This window comes from Oncorhynchus keta, chromosome 25, assembly GCF_023373465.1.
Source record: "Oncorhynchus keta strain PuntledgeMale-10-30-2019 chromosome 25, Oket_V2, whole genome shotgun sequence".
NCBI lineage: Eukaryota > Metazoa > Chordata > Actinopteri > Salmoniformes > Salmonidae > Oncorhynchus > Oncorhynchus keta.
This window is the reverse complement of record NC_068445.1, coordinates 21,864,322-21,882,042: the sequence shown is the minus strand read 5'-3', so window position 1 is coordinate 21,882,042 and position 17,721 is coordinate 21,864,322. Positions and strand designations below refer to the sequence as shown.

The following is a 17,721-nucleotide window of genomic DNA, read 5'->3' as shown; positions in this document are numbered from 1 at the left end:
AAAGTCTAAACCTCTAACGTATATGTTCAATTTTCTGATAAAATACAATTCAATAAAAACTTAAAGCTACAGTAGCAGATAGGTAACATTTAATTGTTGTGTACAAATAATCCTATCAATCATGTCATCAGAGTCCCATGCATCATCAGAGCTCTCCACAGACATTCGCTCTCTCTGTCCCGCTTTCTCCTCACACACCCACACCCGTTACTCGTAACAACAACGCTCTGTCAAAGTCCCTCAGCGTGTTTGAGAGGATTGTCAAGGCTTTGAGCAGAATCACTGACAAAATAATTGGCTTCTGTCGAGTTCTGGTCCATCTGATTCTTTCTTCTCCTGTCACTCAGGTCCAGATTACGCAGTCATTCCTACCCACATGGGTCGACAGAGCAACAATCAGGGCTGGGTTGGGGTGTGTGGTTGAGAGGTCAGTCATCCTCTGTCCCCCCAGCCTCTATCGTCTCCATAATACCCTCCATCACCTCGGCCTTCCGCTTCTTCTTAGGAATGTCTAAGAGAAAGAGAGAGACAGGGACATCAGAGAACAGGTTCCTCAAAACATGAATCTGAAATGTATTACTGTATCTGTACGCTGGGTGTTACCATGGAAATGCTCTGCTGTTTTCCTGCGTAGCGTCTCTACAGTGTCTTCAGCGTCGGCCCACTCTAGAACCAGCCGCCGCCCATACAGATGGGTGCTGTGGCACAGTGCTGAGAATGCTTTCTACAGGGGACACAAGAAATAACAAGACCGGTCAACACTACTGTACAGCAACAACACACATTTTAAAAGGGAAACAAGAAATAACACACACCGTGCTCATTCATCCTCACTCACCTTTGCATCCTGTTTGGTGAGGAAGTCTACAAAGCCAAACCCGCGGTGAGCCCCCGTGCCAGTACCGGACGCTTTCTTTGGCAGACGAACAGTCTTCAGCTCCCCAAACGTGCTGGAGGGGATATACATATTATCATCATAAGTGAGTGATGAAAAATGCAATGTCTCAGTGAGAAAGCTCTGAGGATGTCTGTGCGTGCGTATATATATATATATATATATATTACCAGAAGAGCTCTCGTATCTCCCTGACTGTGGCCTGGAAGGGGACATTGCGTACAAGGATCTTAGAGCTGGTCTGTTTCCCCTCTGCCTGCTTCTTACGAGACACTACTGCAGACCTATACAAAATAAACAAATACAAAAAAATGACTAAATACTCACATATCTTTAAGGTGTGGCATACAGGTCAGCCACTAGCGGGAGACTCGTCAAGGCATGATGACAGTATACATCACGAGGCAAAGGCTCCATCTGCTGGACGTGCCAGGTCTCGACGGGCTCTCTGGCCAGGACTAATTGGGAGCTGGTGAGTAATCAAGGGCTGATTGCTGACCAACTGTGCAAGGCCCATAAAGCTGCCAGAAGGGCAGCACACAAAGGAGAGCGGGAGAAGAAAGGACTCCCGTATAGTTGAGGACGGTTGCAGAGGTATGTGCAGGGAGTTCAGTTTTTGTGCCCGACAGGATACAGCGAGACCCGGAGCCCAGAAGGCGGTATCCCGGAGAGGGTCTCATGGGGGAGACTTATCCTTTTCTTTTTGATTTATTATTTAAAAAACACCCTTGAAACGGAGCTATTCATACTCTGTCCGTGTCTGATCTGTGTAAACGTCTTGACCAAACCCCCTGGTCTGCCACAGAGGATAAATGCTGCATTGTGTCATCATAAATGCTTATACAGATCATTCGGAAAGTATTCAGACCCCTTCTCCACAATTTGTTACATTACAGCCTTATTCTGAAATGTATTAAGTAGAACATTATCCCTCATCAATCTACACACAATACCCAATAACGTCAAAGCAAAAACAGGTTTAGACATTCTTGCAAATTTAGCAAAAATAAGACAGAAATACCTTAATTACATTAGTATTTAGACCCTTTGCGATGAGACTCAAAATTGAGCTCAGATGCACCCCGTTTCCATTGACCATCCTTGAGATGTTTCTCCAACTAGGAGTCCACCTGTGGTAAATTCAATTGATTGGACATGATTTGGAAAGGAACATACCTGTCTATATAAGGTCCCACAGTTGACAGTGCATGTCAGAGAAAAAAACCAAGCCATGAGGTCGAGGGAATTGTCCGTAGAGCTCAGAGACAGGATTGTGTTGATGCACACATCTGGGGAAGGGTATCAAAACATTTTTGCAGCATTGAATGTCCCCAAGAACACAGTTGCCTCAATCATTCTTAAATGGAATAAGTTTGGAACCACAAATTTTCTAGAGATGGCCGCCAGGCCAAACTGAACAATCGGGAGAGAAGGCTTTGGTCAGGGAGGTGACCAAGAACCCGATGTTCATTCTGATAGAACTCCGGAGAACCTTCCAGAAGGACAATCATCTCTGCAGAACTCCACCAATCAGGTCTTTATGGTAGAGTGGCCAGACGGAAGCCACTTCTCAGTAAAAGGCACATAACAGCCCGCTTGGAGTTTGCCAAAAGGCACCTAAAGTACTCTCAGACCATGAGAAACAAGATTCTCAGGTCTGATGAAACCAAGATTGTACTCTTCAGCCTGAATGCCAAGCATCACATCTGGAGGAAACCTGGCACCATCCCAATGGTGACGCATGGTGGTGGCAGCATCATGCTGTGGGGATGTTTTCAGCAGCAGAGACTGGGAGTCTAGTCGGGATCAAGGGTAAGATGAACGGAGCAAAGTACAGAGAGATCCTTGATGAAAACCTGCTCCAGAGCACGCAGGACCTCAGACTTGGGCAAAGGTTCACCTTCCGACTGGACAAAGACCCTAAGCACACAGCCAAGGCAACGCAGGAGTGGCTTCTGGACAAGTCTCTGAATGTCCTTAAGTGGCCTAGCTAGAGTCCGGACTTGAACCCGATCAAACATCTCTGGAGAGACCTGAAAAAAGCTGTGCAGCGACAATCCCCATTCAACCTGACATAACTTGAGGCTCTGCAGAGAAGAATGGGAGAAACTCTGAAAATACAGGTGTGCCAAGCTTGTAGCATCATACCCAAGAGGACTCTAGGCTGTAATCGCTGCTAAAACACAATACTGACTAAAGGGTCTGAATACTTTCGCCGTAAAGCCCTTTTGAAATCTGACATGGTGGCTGGATTAACAAGAAGTAAAGCTTTCATTTCATGTATTGTGATTGTATTAAAGTTAAATATTTCTAATAATTTGAATTTGGAGCTCTGCCATTTCACCGGATGTTGTCAAATCGATCCCGTTAACGAGATTTGATCCCTAAGAAGTGGTTAAGAACAAATTCTTATTTTCAATGACGGGGCAGAACGACAGTTTTACCTTGTCAGCTCGGGAATTCGATCTTGCAACCTTTTGGTTACTAGTAAGCACTATTCCCTGTAGTGGTCATTATTTTCTCCCATTCAATTCAGAAAAAGGCTTTACCGCAACCAAATATCGAAAAAGTCAAGGGGTTTGAATACTTTTCGAATGCACTGTAATTACTCCTATCAGTTTGTTGTTAATTAATGTAACCATGTATGATGGATGGTATTAGTATGATGGAGTGACTCACTTGGTGGCTCTCTCAGACACTTTCAACTCCAACTGGTGTTCATCCACACTGCAGTGCTTAGAGAAAGAAGTGAGATGGGGGGGATGAGAGAGACAGAAAGAGGTGAGGTCAGTATCTATAGGTGTAGAGGTTAAAGGTTCAGGATCAGGACTAGGGTCAATACCTGAAGCTGCCTTATGGCCTTCTCTGCTGCCTTCTGCGTCCGATAGGTGACAAAGCCATACCCCATGGACAACAGCTGACCTACAGGGACAAAACAGCAAAGAACACCAATGTTCAATTTATGCTTGTGGTCGGAGACTGAAGTAATTGCGGAGCCTCCGGAGGCACAGAGGCCAAATTTAGCTATGTTCCACATTGCTGTGCACCTCCCAAATGTATGTAACAATGCGGAGGGCTCTGTATAGCTCCGCATTGAAATGATTTGATTGACAGTAGGTGGGGGCGGGAGGTCCTGTATAAACACAAACTCACGCCCTTGACAACTTCCTTCAACAGCTCTGTGCTGCTCCGCAAATCGCAAGAAGTATCAACGCCCTGACTTCTGCAGAGGCCATATAACCATAAATGCTGCAAGGCCAATGCAGACGTGGGATTGACCACGCAGCCTTTAAAATGTCATGTTCAGTACCGGTCTTGTCTTTTTTCTTGGAGATGGTGCAGGTCTTCAATGTGCCACATTTGGAGAAGGTCTATAGAAAGACACAAACCAAAAACATGAGCCATTCAACAAAACTTCCGACCTAACTGCATCCTCTATGACTCACTCATCCTCTATTCCTCATCATCTAATGCTAACCCTACCTCACGCAATGTCTCCTCTGTTGTGGTGAAGTTGAGGTTCTTGATGAAGAGGGTGGATCCCAGTGTTTCCTCCTCCTCCTCCTCCACCTCCTCTTCCTCCTGTGCTGAGGTTTTGGTGGTGGACTCCGGATCTGGTGTAAGTGTCTTGCTAGGCATGGCTGCTGAGAATACTCCCGTAGGGGCCCACTCCAAATATAGGGGGACATGCTGGAACTAGAGAGTGAGGCAGTATATGTTACAGTATAACTTTAGACCGTCCCCTCGCCCATACCCGGGTGCGAACCAGGGACCCTCTGCACACATCAACAACAGTCACCCACGAAGCATCGTTACCCATCGCTCTACAAAAGCCGCGGCCCTTGCAGAGCAAGGGGAACCACTACTTCAAGGTCTCAGAGCAAGTGACGTCACCGATTGAAACGCTATTTAGCGCGCACCACCGCTAACTAGCTAGCCGTTTCACATCCGTTACATATACTTCCCTGAACAGGACCATGGTCTTCCTCAGACAGCATTCTATTTTTACATTATATAGGCCAAATTTGTATGGAACGAACACACACACACCTTGCTGTATGCCAGTCTAGTGAAGGCTTGTTTGGCCTCAGTGGGTTCCAGGTATTCTATGATGGCAGTCAAGCCTGCAGGCGGCAGCAGCACTCTACCCAGGGTGCCATGCGGCGAGAACAGTTCCTCCAGGTTCTCCACCGTCACTCCCGCTGGAAGATTCTTCACCAAGAACACAGACATGCTACGAGGCCCCGCCGCCTAAACACGCAGACACAAATAACCGGAATCCAAAATTATAACTTTAAATAATGTTCTAAACTTTATAGAATGTTATGTCCTTTATGGACGGTTAGCACATCCTAGAGAGTGTTTTACAACATACCTGACTGAAGGAGTCCAGACAAACGTGGTTGTCCAACAGGAACTGTCGAGTCTCCTGGACAATTTGAGTCTCTCCTAAAGCCATCCTCACTGCTACACTCCCCTTAGACTCCTGAGAATCACATCATTAAAGATGATGGGGCAGAGGGTGGGGGAAAGGTGTATTCGGTGGTAAGGGAAGATGGGTAAAAGGGGCCGAGGAGACGGGAGAGTAGAACTCACATGGTCCAGGACTTGGCTCTTGGTGGTGTTGTATTTTTCAGCGATAGCATCTGCTACAGCACTGGTGCCCAGAAACAGGGTGTTCCAGTTATGGGAGCTGTAGAGGGACAAACATCAAAATGTGAACAAACACAAAAAGTCAATAAGATTACTGAACAATTCCATTACTGGGTTGTAAACATAAACTTGGACAATTTAGAGAGATTTTAAACTAAGGAGAGATGTCTTTAGACTGTAACTGACCTTGTACTACTGGCTTTGTTTTTGGCGTCTTTCTGCCGTTTGTAGGAGGAGGAGCCTGGGCCAGAGTGGGCAGAGTCAGACTTCTCCTTTTTCAGAGTGGATGGAAGCAGGTGCAGCATCCTGCCCTGAGAGAGAAAGAGATGGGGGTATAGAAGGTTAGATGTTACAGGTTAATGGCCAGAAACACACAATGGGTAAGGGTGTGAGATTAGTACCTGGAATATGTGTCCATCTAGTTGGACCAGTGCTGTCACTGCATTCTCAGGGATCATGTAAGAGACGAAGGCATATCCTTTAGGCTTCTTGGTCAGATTGTCGATGGGGAAAACCACTTCAGCCAGAGGACCTGTAACACAGGCTGAGGGGTCAGGGGTGTGTGTGAACTCCTTGCTTGAAGTACAGTATATGTGTGTGTGTGCACACCTTGCTTGGAGAATAAGTCTTGGAGCTGTGTGTGAACTCCTTGCTTGGAGTACAGTATGTGTGTGTGTGTGTGCACACCTTGCTTGGAGAATAGGTCTTGGAGCTCCTCTTCTGTACAAGTGTAGGGCAGGTTCCTTATGAAGAGTCTTCCTGACTCTGCAACATCTTCCTCTTCCTCATCATCCTTCAGCTCCCTGGTGAAGCTCCTCTCGGTCCCTTTCTCCCGCCTCGCCGCGCGCACCTCACCCCTCACACTCGTCCGAAAAACCTCAATATAGCGCCCCCCTTAGGACAAACAAACACATGTCTATATTCTCAGTGAGGAAACCATCATGCACACACACAACAGTCTGATTCTTACCCATGTAATCTTTGTTCTTCTTCAGAGCCTTTTCAACCTCCTCTTCTGACCGCATGTCCACATATATATACCCGGTTTTGTTGCCAGTGGCATTCTTGATGATTCGAATGGCTGCAGGCTTCAGAGGAGTCATGAACTCTCGTACTTGTTGCTGTTGATTTCACACATTAACAACCCAAGAAGTCATACATAAACAAACAACTGCATCATAATAGAGGGACATATCTCCCTTTTCACAATCATCTGAACTCATCACACCCCCATGCCATGCCCAAAACCCACACACACTTACCTCTTTGACATTGAAGGGACATCCTCTTAGCTTCACTGTGAACTCAGTGGTGGGCTCAGTCTGTGGAACGCAGAGAGATAGACAGACACACACATATTTTACCAAAGGGAAAAAGGTCATGAAAACCCTCAACCTTAATAGCACTGTCAGAATGCTATGCTGTTTTGACTGCTAACCTCCATCAGTTCGATTAAGGTTGGATTTGAGGTCAAATATACAATCCCAAGGTTTGAGGGTTATTGGTGCCCGTCAAGTGCTAGGGGTTAAAGGTTAGGAGTCTGCCCTACCTCCTGCTGTTTGCCAGGCTTGCCCTGACTTTGATCCAGTGAAGTGGCTGGTGCTGTGGCCCTCTGCATACAGTCTGTGTTCCTACTCTCATAGGCACCATCTGTCTGCTGCACAGCGGCAGGCCCGTCTTCCGCATCTTCATCCTCATCGTCATTGTTCTTCTCCACAGCAGCACCCTCTGTCTGTGCCACTTTGGAGCGCAGGTACTCCATATCAGACAGGCCAGACTTCAGAGCCTCCTTATCAGCACCTGACAGTGAAAACACACCGTTTACACACACAGATCCTCACCGGCATCTGTCAGACAAAGGGTCTATGTAAGCATGTGTACCTACCCTGGTCTTCCTCCTCCTCATCTGACTCATCAAAGTTAAGGTAATCATCGGAGGCAGGCTTCTTCTCCTGACTCCTCCCCTGTCCGGTCTCGGGGGCTGCTGATTGGGGCAGAGTGTCGTTGGCCCAGGTAGATGCCTGGTTGCGGTTCTGATGCACTGACACAAACTCCTGGAAACCCTCGTCATCCTCCAGCTGACACACGTTTTTAAACAGAAATAATATTAAAACAGATCACCAGAATGTCAAGGAAGAGAATAATTGTCAACACTTCAGGCATTTGCAATATCTTACAAGCCATCCATAGTGTATTTCCTCTGCCAGGCAGACATGTACTTACTTTGCCTAGAATACTGGGGGATTCATTTTTCTTCTTCTCCTGGTGGAAAAAACACACAAGAGAAAAATGTAAGAATAGATATGATCTCTCACAACAATTCAGCACAAAATACATCATAGTATGTACCCTGTTATTATGGTACATCAACACCCAATGTAATAACTCCTCAATGTTACCCAGGACCCTGTGTGTAGACATGACTAGAAGATGAAGGGAACATCTCATGGTGTGAAACATTCAAAAACATTAAACACTTGACTGCAGCCCTATCCTTATACTGTACCTTGTTATTCTCCCTGGGGGCTGTGGCTGGGCCACGGGAGTGTTTACTCCAGGCTCTGGCCTTAGTGGGGTCCCCAAACGACTTGCACATCTCCACCTGGGCAAAAACAACACACACTATCAGAGAAGACGATGGCATTATCTGTCAACCAGGCTAGCGAATCCAATTTGACATACAATCTGTGATTGGCTAGCTGTCCATCTCACCACTACTCAGTAGTATGGGTGGCTAACTGTCTCACCGTTACTCTGGACGTGTCTACAAAGCTTTTATTGAAATGCTTCAGCGCCTTGTCCGCATCCTCCTCAGTCTTGAAGCCCACAAATCCAAACTTGCGGAACTTGCCCTCCTTGGTGAACTTCAGGCCGCAGTCTGTCAAGGTTCCGAAGGCGGCAAACATCTCCTTGAACCGCTCCTCCTTCATCTGCAGGCAAAGCTCGTCATTAGTAACCTAAACTCAGTTTAACAAACCCTGAATAATAATATAATAATAATAAATGCCATTTAGCAGACGCTTTTATCCAAAGCGACTTACAGTCATGTGTGCATACATTCTACGTATGGGTGGTCCCGGGAATCGAACCCACTACCCTGGCGTTACAAGCGCCATGCTCTACCAACTGAGCTACAGAAGGACCACAAATCAACCCAGATCAACCCAGACCTAGCAAATCAACCCAGACCTAGCCACTACTCAATCGGCACTTGTGGAGAAAACATCTAAGAGGATTGATAACTCTGCTTGGCCTATCAGCAAACAAGATGGAGCTACCACTTCAGACATAGTTACATATATTATTATATCCTTTCAGATACCCAAGTGCCTAAGAGGGTAGGGGCTAGAAGTTCATTTTGAACTAAGGTAAACGTAAACTCGATAATTAACTAAACTCAGGTTAAGTAAATTCAGTCACAAACGTAAGCCAAACTCATCTCCAGTTTACCACACATTGGCCCCTGTAATTCAACAACGAAATAATAGATACAATTATTTGCTGTGTAGTTTTAGCCCTTTACGGTTAGCTTAGATCTGTAGCTACACTCCACCTGAACCAGTACCATAAATTCAATATCGCATTAACCTGATCTGAAAACGCAACAATGACAAAATACGTTCGGTACTCAAAACATTGACTTTCGCTATTACGCACGGTAATGTACATCAACAAAATGCATGTAGAAAAAGTATTGTTTTTGACCAAGTGCGCAAATGACTCAATACTGCCACGCAGGTCGGCTGATCCAGCAGCAGTACAGTAACCCTAAAAATCATTGATATTTAAATTATACATTTTTTGGAAGTACATAACGGCAGTAGTGACGATAGTTGCTATGCGAAATACCGAACGTATTTGAACATGATCAAGTTTGCAGAGCTTATTATCGGGACTTTAAAGGATTAAAGGATCCTGGGCGTCAGAAAATATCTCGTCATATTCGTCTTCTCAAGCCCAGAAACTGGTTCAAACTCCATCCTCCATTCAACAACACATTCTAACATAACTTACCCCGTTTGGAAGGTTTTTGACGATTAATCTCGACATTTTAGGAAACCTAAATCCCGTCTAAACACTGAAATAAGGGGAAATATAGACGTCAACAACAAACACGCATGGACGTCTGTCTTGGTGGGCATTGATAACCTGGAAACATTTTGCAGAAATGTATGGAATCACTTCCGTGTCAAATACAAAGAACCTTCGGTCTTCAAAATAAAAGTCCTTACCGAAAGATGTGTGCTGTACATTGGCATTAATAGTTTGAATTCACATCACTGGCTGTCCGTGGGCAACAGGGGGCTTGGAGTACAGTATGTGTGTGTGTGTGCACACCTTGCTTGGAGAATAGGTCTTGGAGCTCCTCTTCTGTACAAGTGTAGGGCATTACATTACGTATTTTTCAGTCAATATACCACAACACAATATATAATTTATTTGAACCCCTGGACCCTCAGATTCAAAGTCTTTAGTTCTACCGACAGGGGGTCCCAGCGCCATCTGGGCGCGCGTGTTGAAAGGATATTTTCTGTTTGACCTAGAACAACCATGACCGAGTTGTCATGTCGGTAGTGTAGGGCTACTTTGAAAACCTATTGGTCGTGGGATGAGTGTCAGTTTTGGGGTTTCGGGCGCTGCGCGAGTGGAAATTTGAAATGGAAGTTATGGAACTCCCTCATATACTTCTGTTACAGTGGGGCGAAAAAGTATTTAGTCAGCCACCAATTGTGCAAGTTCTCCCACTTAAAAATATGATAGAGGCCTGTCATTTTCGTCATAGGTACACTTCAACTATGACAGACAAAATGAGAAAAAAAATCCAGAAAATCACATTGTAGGATTTTTAATGAATTTATTTGCAAATTATGGTGGAAAATAAGTATTTGGTCACCTACAAACAAGCAAGATTTCTGTCTCTCACAGACCTGTAACTTCTTATTTAAGAGGCTCCTCTGTCCTCCACTCGTTACCTGTATTAATGGCACCTGTTTGAACTTATCAGTATAAAAAATACCTGTCTACAACCTCAAACATTCACACTCCAAACTCCACTATGGCCAAGACCAAAGAGCTGTCAAAGGACACCAGAAACAAAATTGTAGACCTGCACCAGGCTGGGAAGACTGAATCTGCAATAGGTAAGCAGCTTGGTTTGAAGAAATCAACTGTGGGAGCAATTATTAGGAAATGGAAGACATACAAAACCACTGATAACCTCCCTCGATCTGGGGCTCCACGCAAGATCTCACCCCGTGGGGTCAAAATGATCACAAGAACGGTGAGCAAAAATCCCAGAACCACACGGGGGGACCTAGTGAATGACCTCCAGAGAGCTGGGACCAAAGTAACAAAGCCTACCATCAGTAACACACTACGCCGCCAGGGACTCAAATCCTGCAGTGCCAGACGTGTCCCCCTGCTTAAATAAAGGTGAAAAAATCAATTAAAAAATAAAAAGGTGTCAGAGGAAAGCCCAAAACATTGTCTGGGACTCCAGTCACCCAAGCCATAGACTGTTTTCTCTGCTACCGCACGACAAGCAGTACCGGAGTGCCAAGTCTAGGACCAAAAGGCTCCTTAACAGCTTCTACCCCCAAGCCATAAGACTGCTGAACAATTAATCAAATGGACTCCAGACTATTTACATGGAGAGATACTTGATGAAAACCTGCTCCAGAGCGCTCAGGACCTCAGACTGGGGCGAAGGTTCACCTTCCAACAGGACAACGACCCTAAGCACACAGCCAAGACAACGCAGGAGTGGCATTGGGACAAGTCTCTGAATGTCCTTGAGTGGCTCAGCCAGAGTCCAGACTCGAACCTGTTTGAACATCTCTAGAAACCTGAAAATAGCTGTGCAGCGACGCTCCACATTCAACCTGACAGCTTGAATGGATTTCCAGAGAAGAATGGGAGAAACTCCACAAATACAGGTGTGCCAGGCTTGAGGCGTGATACCCAAGTAGACTGAGGCTGTAATCGCTGCCAAAGGTGCTTCAACAAAATACTGAGTAAAGGGTCGGAATAGTGGTAAATGTGATTTGTTCTTATTTATAATACATTTGCAAACATTTATAAAAACCTGTTTTTGCTTTGTCATGGGGTAGTGTGTGTACATTGATGAGGAAATTAAATCATTGAATAGATTTTACAATTAAGGGTGTAACGTATCAAAATGTGGAAAAAGTCAAGGGTCTGAATAATTTCTTAATGCACTGTACTTCTCAGTAGTCTCTGAACAGCTTTCAATACCACTTACCTCAGCTGACATCAGTTCTGACTCATTACAATTACATTAGCAAAATGCACAGAGGTCATTGACTCTTGGAGATGTCCACAGATGCAGAAATAAAATAGGCTTTACTGGAGAACATGCAAGTAACTGTACTTCCACTGGTTACAGTTTGTACTAGAGAAGATAAGGGTGAATAACTTTGGGTAGTCTGAGATGTGAAGTCCGAAAGCCATATGGTTCAACTGCTGACAATAACACGTGATGGTTCAACTGCTGACTTGTTATCATTTTGGGAAAGGTGAGGCAGGGTGTGTCTATTTGTATTGCAGTTCAAATTCCCTCTGCACTCACGTATGTCTGACGTATCACAAGATACCTGCAGTTGTTAGTCATTATCAGTATAATCTGGTCCTGGGTTTTCCCAAGGATGGGGTTTCATCGACAATGATATTAGGTTTCTCTTTCTGGTGTCCGACATAGTATCTGTGTGAATGATAGGGAATTGTCTAGAATTATAGGGAATGATCTATAAGGGTTTCTCTTTCTTGTGTCCAACATACAGTATCTGTGTGAATGATAGGAAATTGTCTAGAATTATAGGGAATGATCTATAAGGGTTTCTCTTTCTTGTGTCCAACATACAGTATCTGTGTGAATGATAGGGAATTGTCTAGAATTATAGGGAATGATCTATAAGGGTTTCTCTTTCTTGTGTCCAACATACAGTATCTGTGTGAATGATAGGGAATTGTGTAGAATTATAGGGAAAGATGTAGAATGATGGAATTGTATAGAATTATAGGGAATGAGCTTTATACATGTTTGTGTGATATGTATAAATGCCAACGAAATATATATTTTTTTACATCCTTGGAATGGGAGCAAGTCATTGGGCTAGTTTATTTCATGGGGTTTAGGCTCTTACTCTGTTCTAAGTCTTAACTCAACAATAACAAACAAACCATTTATTATACACAACTTTCTATAAATAGCAGCAGACTACATCTTTATTATCAGAGAATAGAAACCGAAAGTGGTGGGAGGCAGAGAGGGAAAACGAATCTGAATTTGAGGGGCGGGGCAGATCAGCTGTTATATACCAGGCTCAGCTGTACACGGTCACCATCTTCAATCACAGAAGTAGCTTTTGTCAACATACCGATTTCTCAAAACTATTTGTTGAAACAGTTTGCAAGACTTCACAACAAGGACTTCTCAACAATATCTACTGAAAAAGGTAAGTATTTTTTTTCATCATTAGGCTATAATACTTTATATAACTCTGCTGTTAAAGCTAAATAGCTATCAAGCAATTCTATTGCACATTATTTTAGTTATTGCAATGGGCTGAATCAATGGTAACCTTGAATCCTGTAGGTTAATATAAAGGTTATATAATATGTTGTATAAATTGTCATGAGCATGTATGACAATACCACCTTATGTCTGTCAATCATCTCATAATGATTCTCTCTAAATTCCAACCATTTGAGTCAGCAGAAATGCTGATAGAGACACAAGATAAAGTATCATAAATGCTTTCAGCCAGTTATAAAGCATTATACCAGCAGGCTTTAAGTAAAGTGTTAAGACTAAATCATTCAATTGAGCTATGCTATTGTAAGGCCAAATAAATAATACATGAAATCCTCTTTCAGATATCTATCATGAAACTCACTATAACACTGTTGAATGGGGACTCACATCCCCTGACGGTTCAGCCACACACCACCGTGGGGTCTCTCAAGAGTCTGATCAACCAACACTTTGGAGTGGCCATAGAAAGGCAGAGGCTGTCAGGTGTCAATGGGAACAACATCAGTCTCAGCAATGATTCAAAAACTTTGAGTGACTATGGCCTGCATTCAGGATCCAAAGTGATGGTGCTGATTACAGAACCCACTCATATCCAGGTGTTCCTGAAAAACGAAAAGGGCCAGACGCACACATATGAGGTGGTGTCAGGTGAGACTGTAACCCAGTTCAAAGCCAAGGTCCAAAACAAGGAGGGAGTCCCAGCCGACCAACAGAGGCTGATTCACGAGGGCAAGCAGCTCGATGATGGCAAGAAACTGGAAGACTATGGTGTCAGAAATCTAAGCACTATTCACCTGACGCTCCGTCTAAGGGGAGGCTGAAGACACCCAGTATCGACCTGAAACCCCCTGAAGCCCTTAACTTATTATGCATTCCATGTCTGTAGAGAAAAAGCTATCTTGTCCAAAAATTACCAGTGTTAATTTTGTAGTCAGCTGTAAACTTTTAAATTAAGCATGGCTGATATTGGCTTTTGTTGAAATAATGTTAATGACATTGTAATAAAGTAATAACCAAGTATAAAACTCAGTCTACCATCATTGTCATGGCTCCAACTCAAAACAAAAGTTAAAGCAACAATGTAATGGACTGGTTTTTGCTTTCATTTATAAAATACAGTTAAATCAAATGCATCAGGATGTAAAATACTTTGGCAGTTTCAGTCCGATGTGCTGTTGCTCCCTTATTTGACTTGATAGAGACAGAAAGAGCAGTAACATTTACAGTTGAGTTGAGACTCAAACTAAACTGAAGGCAGTCCACATGAGGAAACTACAGGCCAGCCTTGTCAGCAATATACACAATGGTCTGATAAATCTTAACATTGCATATTCATATGGTGTTAAATTAATTGCATTCAAGGTTGAAATTGTTACTGATATTAACTTCCTATAGCACATTTGCTTCATCTTAAATTATTATATACATTTGTATCTATCAAGAATAGGTAACATGTATTTATCATTGTTAAAACCAAAATACACCTTGGCACAATTAATTTAAGATTGGAAATTTCAGTAGTAAGAATTAACATTCAACATTTCAGTTACCGGTTATTCTGCATGTGAACAACCCATTAGATGTGTTATGATTTCGTTAGTGTAGTACTTTTGTAGTATGCGAGTGAAGTCCTTCACATCACCCCAGTCAATTTGCCTGGTTGTACCATCTTGCTGCACTGGTATTCACAGGCCTGTCCTTGTAATGTTCTGCAGCTTCAGAGGCACACCCTGTGCCTTCTTACTTCAGTAATCAGGGAGAAGATCTTGGGAGTCTTCACTTCCTCACAGACGCAAGGTAAGCATACCAAAATAAGGCCACCATGTTGGCAAACAGCACTCGAAACTGAAAACACAACAACACAGATTGGTAACAGAGCACCACTACATTCCAGATTAATGCATAAAAGAAAAGCCAGTGAGAACTGCTCACCTCTACAGGCACATAGTTGATGTTGATGAACTGGAAGGGGGTCCACACTTTCCAGTTCATCTTCAAGGCAGGCCAATAACTACTATTCACTTTGCTCTGGAAGTCTGCCCACCTCTTACCCTAAAATAGCATTAGAATGGATGAAAATGAATGTTCAACCATGGCAATAGTCTGGATTAGAATGTAATTAATGAACCACTAATGGAAATTAACTGTCTGAGTAGTACTGCATAATTTCACTAGGCCCAACCTAAACTGACAGATTAAGAGGCAGTCCCTGCATAAAGTTTGAACTACACAGAGTATTTTTTATACAAGACAGTGCTATCTGATCCAAGCAGGGAGAGTTGGTCAGTAATAATGGACTAAAGGAACCTAATGTTACTGCTTATAGCCCAAGGACTGTCTTGCGTCTGTTTTCTATAAACAAACGCTGTAACATGGAAATATGTCCGCGTGGGAACTCTATAAATGTGTGTAGTAATATAAACTTTTGTTTTTTGAAAATGATTTCTCGCTGATATGAAAGATACAGTTTTGGAAAATATAAGAAACAGAAGAAATGTATGTTCCCCCTCGGCCAGAAGATACTATCGTCAATAGGCGCTAAAGTCAGTAGCGTCTATGAATGGGCTAGTCAGGTGTATGGTACAGGAGACTCCATAGTGGAGAAGCTGACTTACCTCCAGGATGTTCATAACAAAGAAGAAAAGCAGCAGGAATGCAGGGGCGAAGACGAGGCGATCCAAGAGCAAGCGTTTCACCATGCAGTATGGAACAGTGGTAGGCATCAACACCTCCATAAGTTGGTAAAAGTAATGGCTTACAGGCCCAGTAATGAGCAACCTGAAACAAAAAGGGGAAATTTCAATAGCTGTGTTCATTATACAGTACATTGCTATTTTTTTTTTAAACGAATTCAAGTGATTTGGACCTGATTTTAATCACATGCCTACCCATAAAAGGCAAAGCGGGCAGGTCCTGAAATGTCAATCTCCTTCACTGGGGTCCCTTCTTTGGCCTTTCGTTTTGCTTCCAATGCTTGCGATAGAAGATTTCCCATTGCTGAGAGAATGCCACTGAAAAAGATGTAGACCGTTTATTTGTACTCATGCCATGGTAGTGGTTAAAGTTTGAAGAAAGTTTTCTTCTTTAAGTGCATTGAAACAATGCAACTATGACAGCAACTGTTGTCAGGAAAGATGAGGGAGGTTCTTAGAGCAGAGGCTGATTGGCTGAAAACAGACAGGGCAAAGTAGAAAGGTCTTGGCAAAAGGATATGTTTACCTTGCCTAGGCATAGTTTGCAAAGTAGCTCCATTACCCTTACGATGTCTACCACAAATTAGTTAATGCAATTTTTTTTAAACAAGGCAAGTCAGTTAAGAACAATTTCTGTATGAGTTATCAGTTGTAATTGTTGTCAATTGTTAGGTGTTACACTAGTTAGCTATAAGATAACGAGAAAGACCCCTGCAAGCTAACTAGCTAATGATCCCATTATATTCAAACTATTTCAATAGGCTAGCTACCGTTAGCTATACTGACCTCGTCACAGATTTGGTAAGAATGGGGTAATTCTTCAGCAGAATCAAGTATTGATGCAGTAGTCGCACATGGAAGGCAGAGTCTCGAATCGGTAAACTTTGTACAGGCATTGTCACGCTAGATATGTTGCATTGGACGATACGTTTAGTGTTTGAAGGACCACCACCGTACAGATGTGTCTGGCCCGATGACAGATATGTTTGGATAAATGATGTATATAAACCCTGGATTGCTGATGCTATGTACTGGCCAACGAGAGAATTTTAAGCCACCGGTCGGCCATATTGCCACTACCTAGAACTAGAAGCAGTCCTCGATAGGAGTGGATGGAATTCTACAGTATTTTAATTAATGGTTTCAAGGGGAAAAAATACATGCATTTATGTTTTTTTTGTAGAGGGGACAGTAACATTACAAAATCATACTTTAGGGAAATGTTTTTATATATATTTTCATGTTTATGTTAAGCTCACATAATATAATGTAAAAGTATACATTAAGTTGTCAATATAATAAACGTGGAACAAACAAATGCAGACATGAAAATTTAAAAAATTCTATAGCTTCCAAAATATTTTTTACAACGTGGCGGAGTGCGAAGATGGAGGGACGGCGGCTTCAAAACCGCACCCCATGGTCGTCCTCTAGTGTATATATAAATCATTGGTCTGGCCAGTGGCCACTCAAGGCCTGGAACGTAACCTGACAGTGGGCGGATTCGATTACGCTAAACTGTCCATGTATGGTACGTGACAGTGAAAGTGCAAAAACGGTGAGGGAGGAGCCCCTTCCCATATCGAACACTAATCTGCACCGCTCGGCCATTTAGTCAACAAGTGTTCATTGGGTAGAAGGATAAAGCAATGAGTTTTGCATTTGAAAACAGAATCCTTGGGCACCATGCTCAAACCCGCGAGGCCCGGTTCCAAAACAAATGCAATCAACTTTCAACTGGTGCAAAACACCGGGCAATCGACCCCCCCCCCTCACGCGGCATATTACCTTTTTAATTTTAATAATGTCAATTTAGAGCATAATTTCCCAAACTCGATTATGGGGACCCCAAGGGGTACCCTAGCACTACACCGCTGATTGAAATATCTCAAAACTTTATGAATAGTTTAATATTTCATAATTAA

The 17,721-nt window shown here is 43.2% G+C and overlaps 3 protein-coding genes across 3 annotated transcripts; 1 reads left to right on the top strand and 2 right to left on the bottom strand.

Annotated features, from left to right (window-relative positions):
• Positions 1-72: 72 nt before the first annotated feature.
• Positions 73-9,707, bottom strand: rbm19 (RNA binding motif protein 19). The gene is made up of 22 exons (XM_035736221.1): positions 9,563-9,707; positions 8,296-8,478; positions 8,055-8,150; positions 7,772-7,810; positions 7,434-7,626; positions 7,098-7,348; positions 6,811-6,870; positions 6,519-6,669; positions 6,236-6,442; positions 5,950-6,080; positions 5,735-5,859; positions 5,492-5,588; positions 5,271-5,381; positions 4,946-5,146; positions 4,379-4,591; positions 4,206-4,266; positions 3,738-3,817; positions 3,575-3,630; positions 1,066-1,179; positions 839-950; positions 604-724; positions 73-511 (listed from the first exon to the last, which is right to left on the bottom strand). Exons 1-22 carry the CDS (start codon positions 9,596-9,598, stop codon positions 429-431), a joined length of 2,721 nt encoding a protein of 906 aa, XP_035592114.1. The 5' UTR covers positions 9,599-9,707; the 3' UTR covers positions 73-428.
• Positions 9,708-12,875: 3,168 nt separating this feature from the next.
• Positions 12,876-14,128, top strand: LOC118358418 (polyubiquitin-like). The gene is made up of 2 exons (XM_035736233.2): positions 12,876-13,023; positions 13,445-14,128. Exon 2 carries the CDS (start codon positions 13,454-13,456, stop codon positions 13,922-13,924), a length of 471 nt encoding a protein of 156 aa, XP_035592126.1. The 5' UTR covers positions 12,876-13,023; positions 13,445-13,453; the 3' UTR covers positions 13,925-14,128.
• A 60-nt stretch (positions 14,129-14,188) lies between these two features.
• pxmp2 (peroxisomal membrane protein 2) lies at positions 14,189-16,850 on the bottom strand. Its single transcript, XM_035736231.2, has 5 exons — positions 16,583-16,850; positions 15,992-16,114; positions 15,719-15,881; positions 15,036-15,155; positions 14,189-14,948 (listed from the first exon to the last, which is right to left on the bottom strand). The coding sequence occupies exons 1-5, from the start codon at positions 16,690-16,692 to the stop codon at positions 14,880-14,882; spliced, it is 585 nt and encodes a 194-aa protein (XP_035592124.1). The 5' UTR covers positions 16,693-16,850; the 3' UTR covers positions 14,189-14,879.
• Positions 16,851-17,721: the final 871 nt, after the last annotated feature.

What these genes read in the sequence shown, in the direction of transcription:
- rbm19 (XM_035736221.1), bottom strand. Translation starts at nt 9,598, where the DNA reads ATGTCGAGATTAATCGTCAAAAACCTTCCAAACGGG. An exon ending in AGAGCCAAGTCCTGGACCAT is followed by an intron (nt 5,382 to 5,491) that starts GTGAGTTCTACT and finishes TGTGATTCTCAG; the next exon opens with GAGTCTAAGGGGAGTGTAGC. An exon ending in CTAGACTGGCATACAGCAAG is followed by an intron (nt 4,592 to 4,945) that starts GTGTGTGTGTGT and finishes CTCACTCTCTAG; the next exon opens with TTCCAGCATGTCCCCCTATA.
- LOC118358418 (XM_035736233.2), top strand. Translation starts at nt 13,454, where the DNA reads ATGAAACTCACTATAACACTGTTGAATGGGGACTCACATCCCCTGACG.
- pxmp2 (XM_035736231.2), bottom strand. Translation starts at nt 16,692, where the DNA reads ATGCCTGTACAAAGTTTACCGATTCGAGACTCTGCCTTCCATGTGCGA. An exon ending in CTTACCAAATCTGTGACGAG is followed by an intron (nt 16,115 to 16,582) that starts GTCAGTATAGCT and finishes CATCTTTTTCAG; the next exon opens with TGGCATTCTCTCAGCAATGG. An exon ending in TCAACTATGTGCCTGTAGAG is followed by an intron (nt 14,949 to 15,035) that starts GTGAGCAGTTCT and finishes TTGTGTTTTCAG; the next exon opens with TTTCGAGTGCTGTTTGCCAA.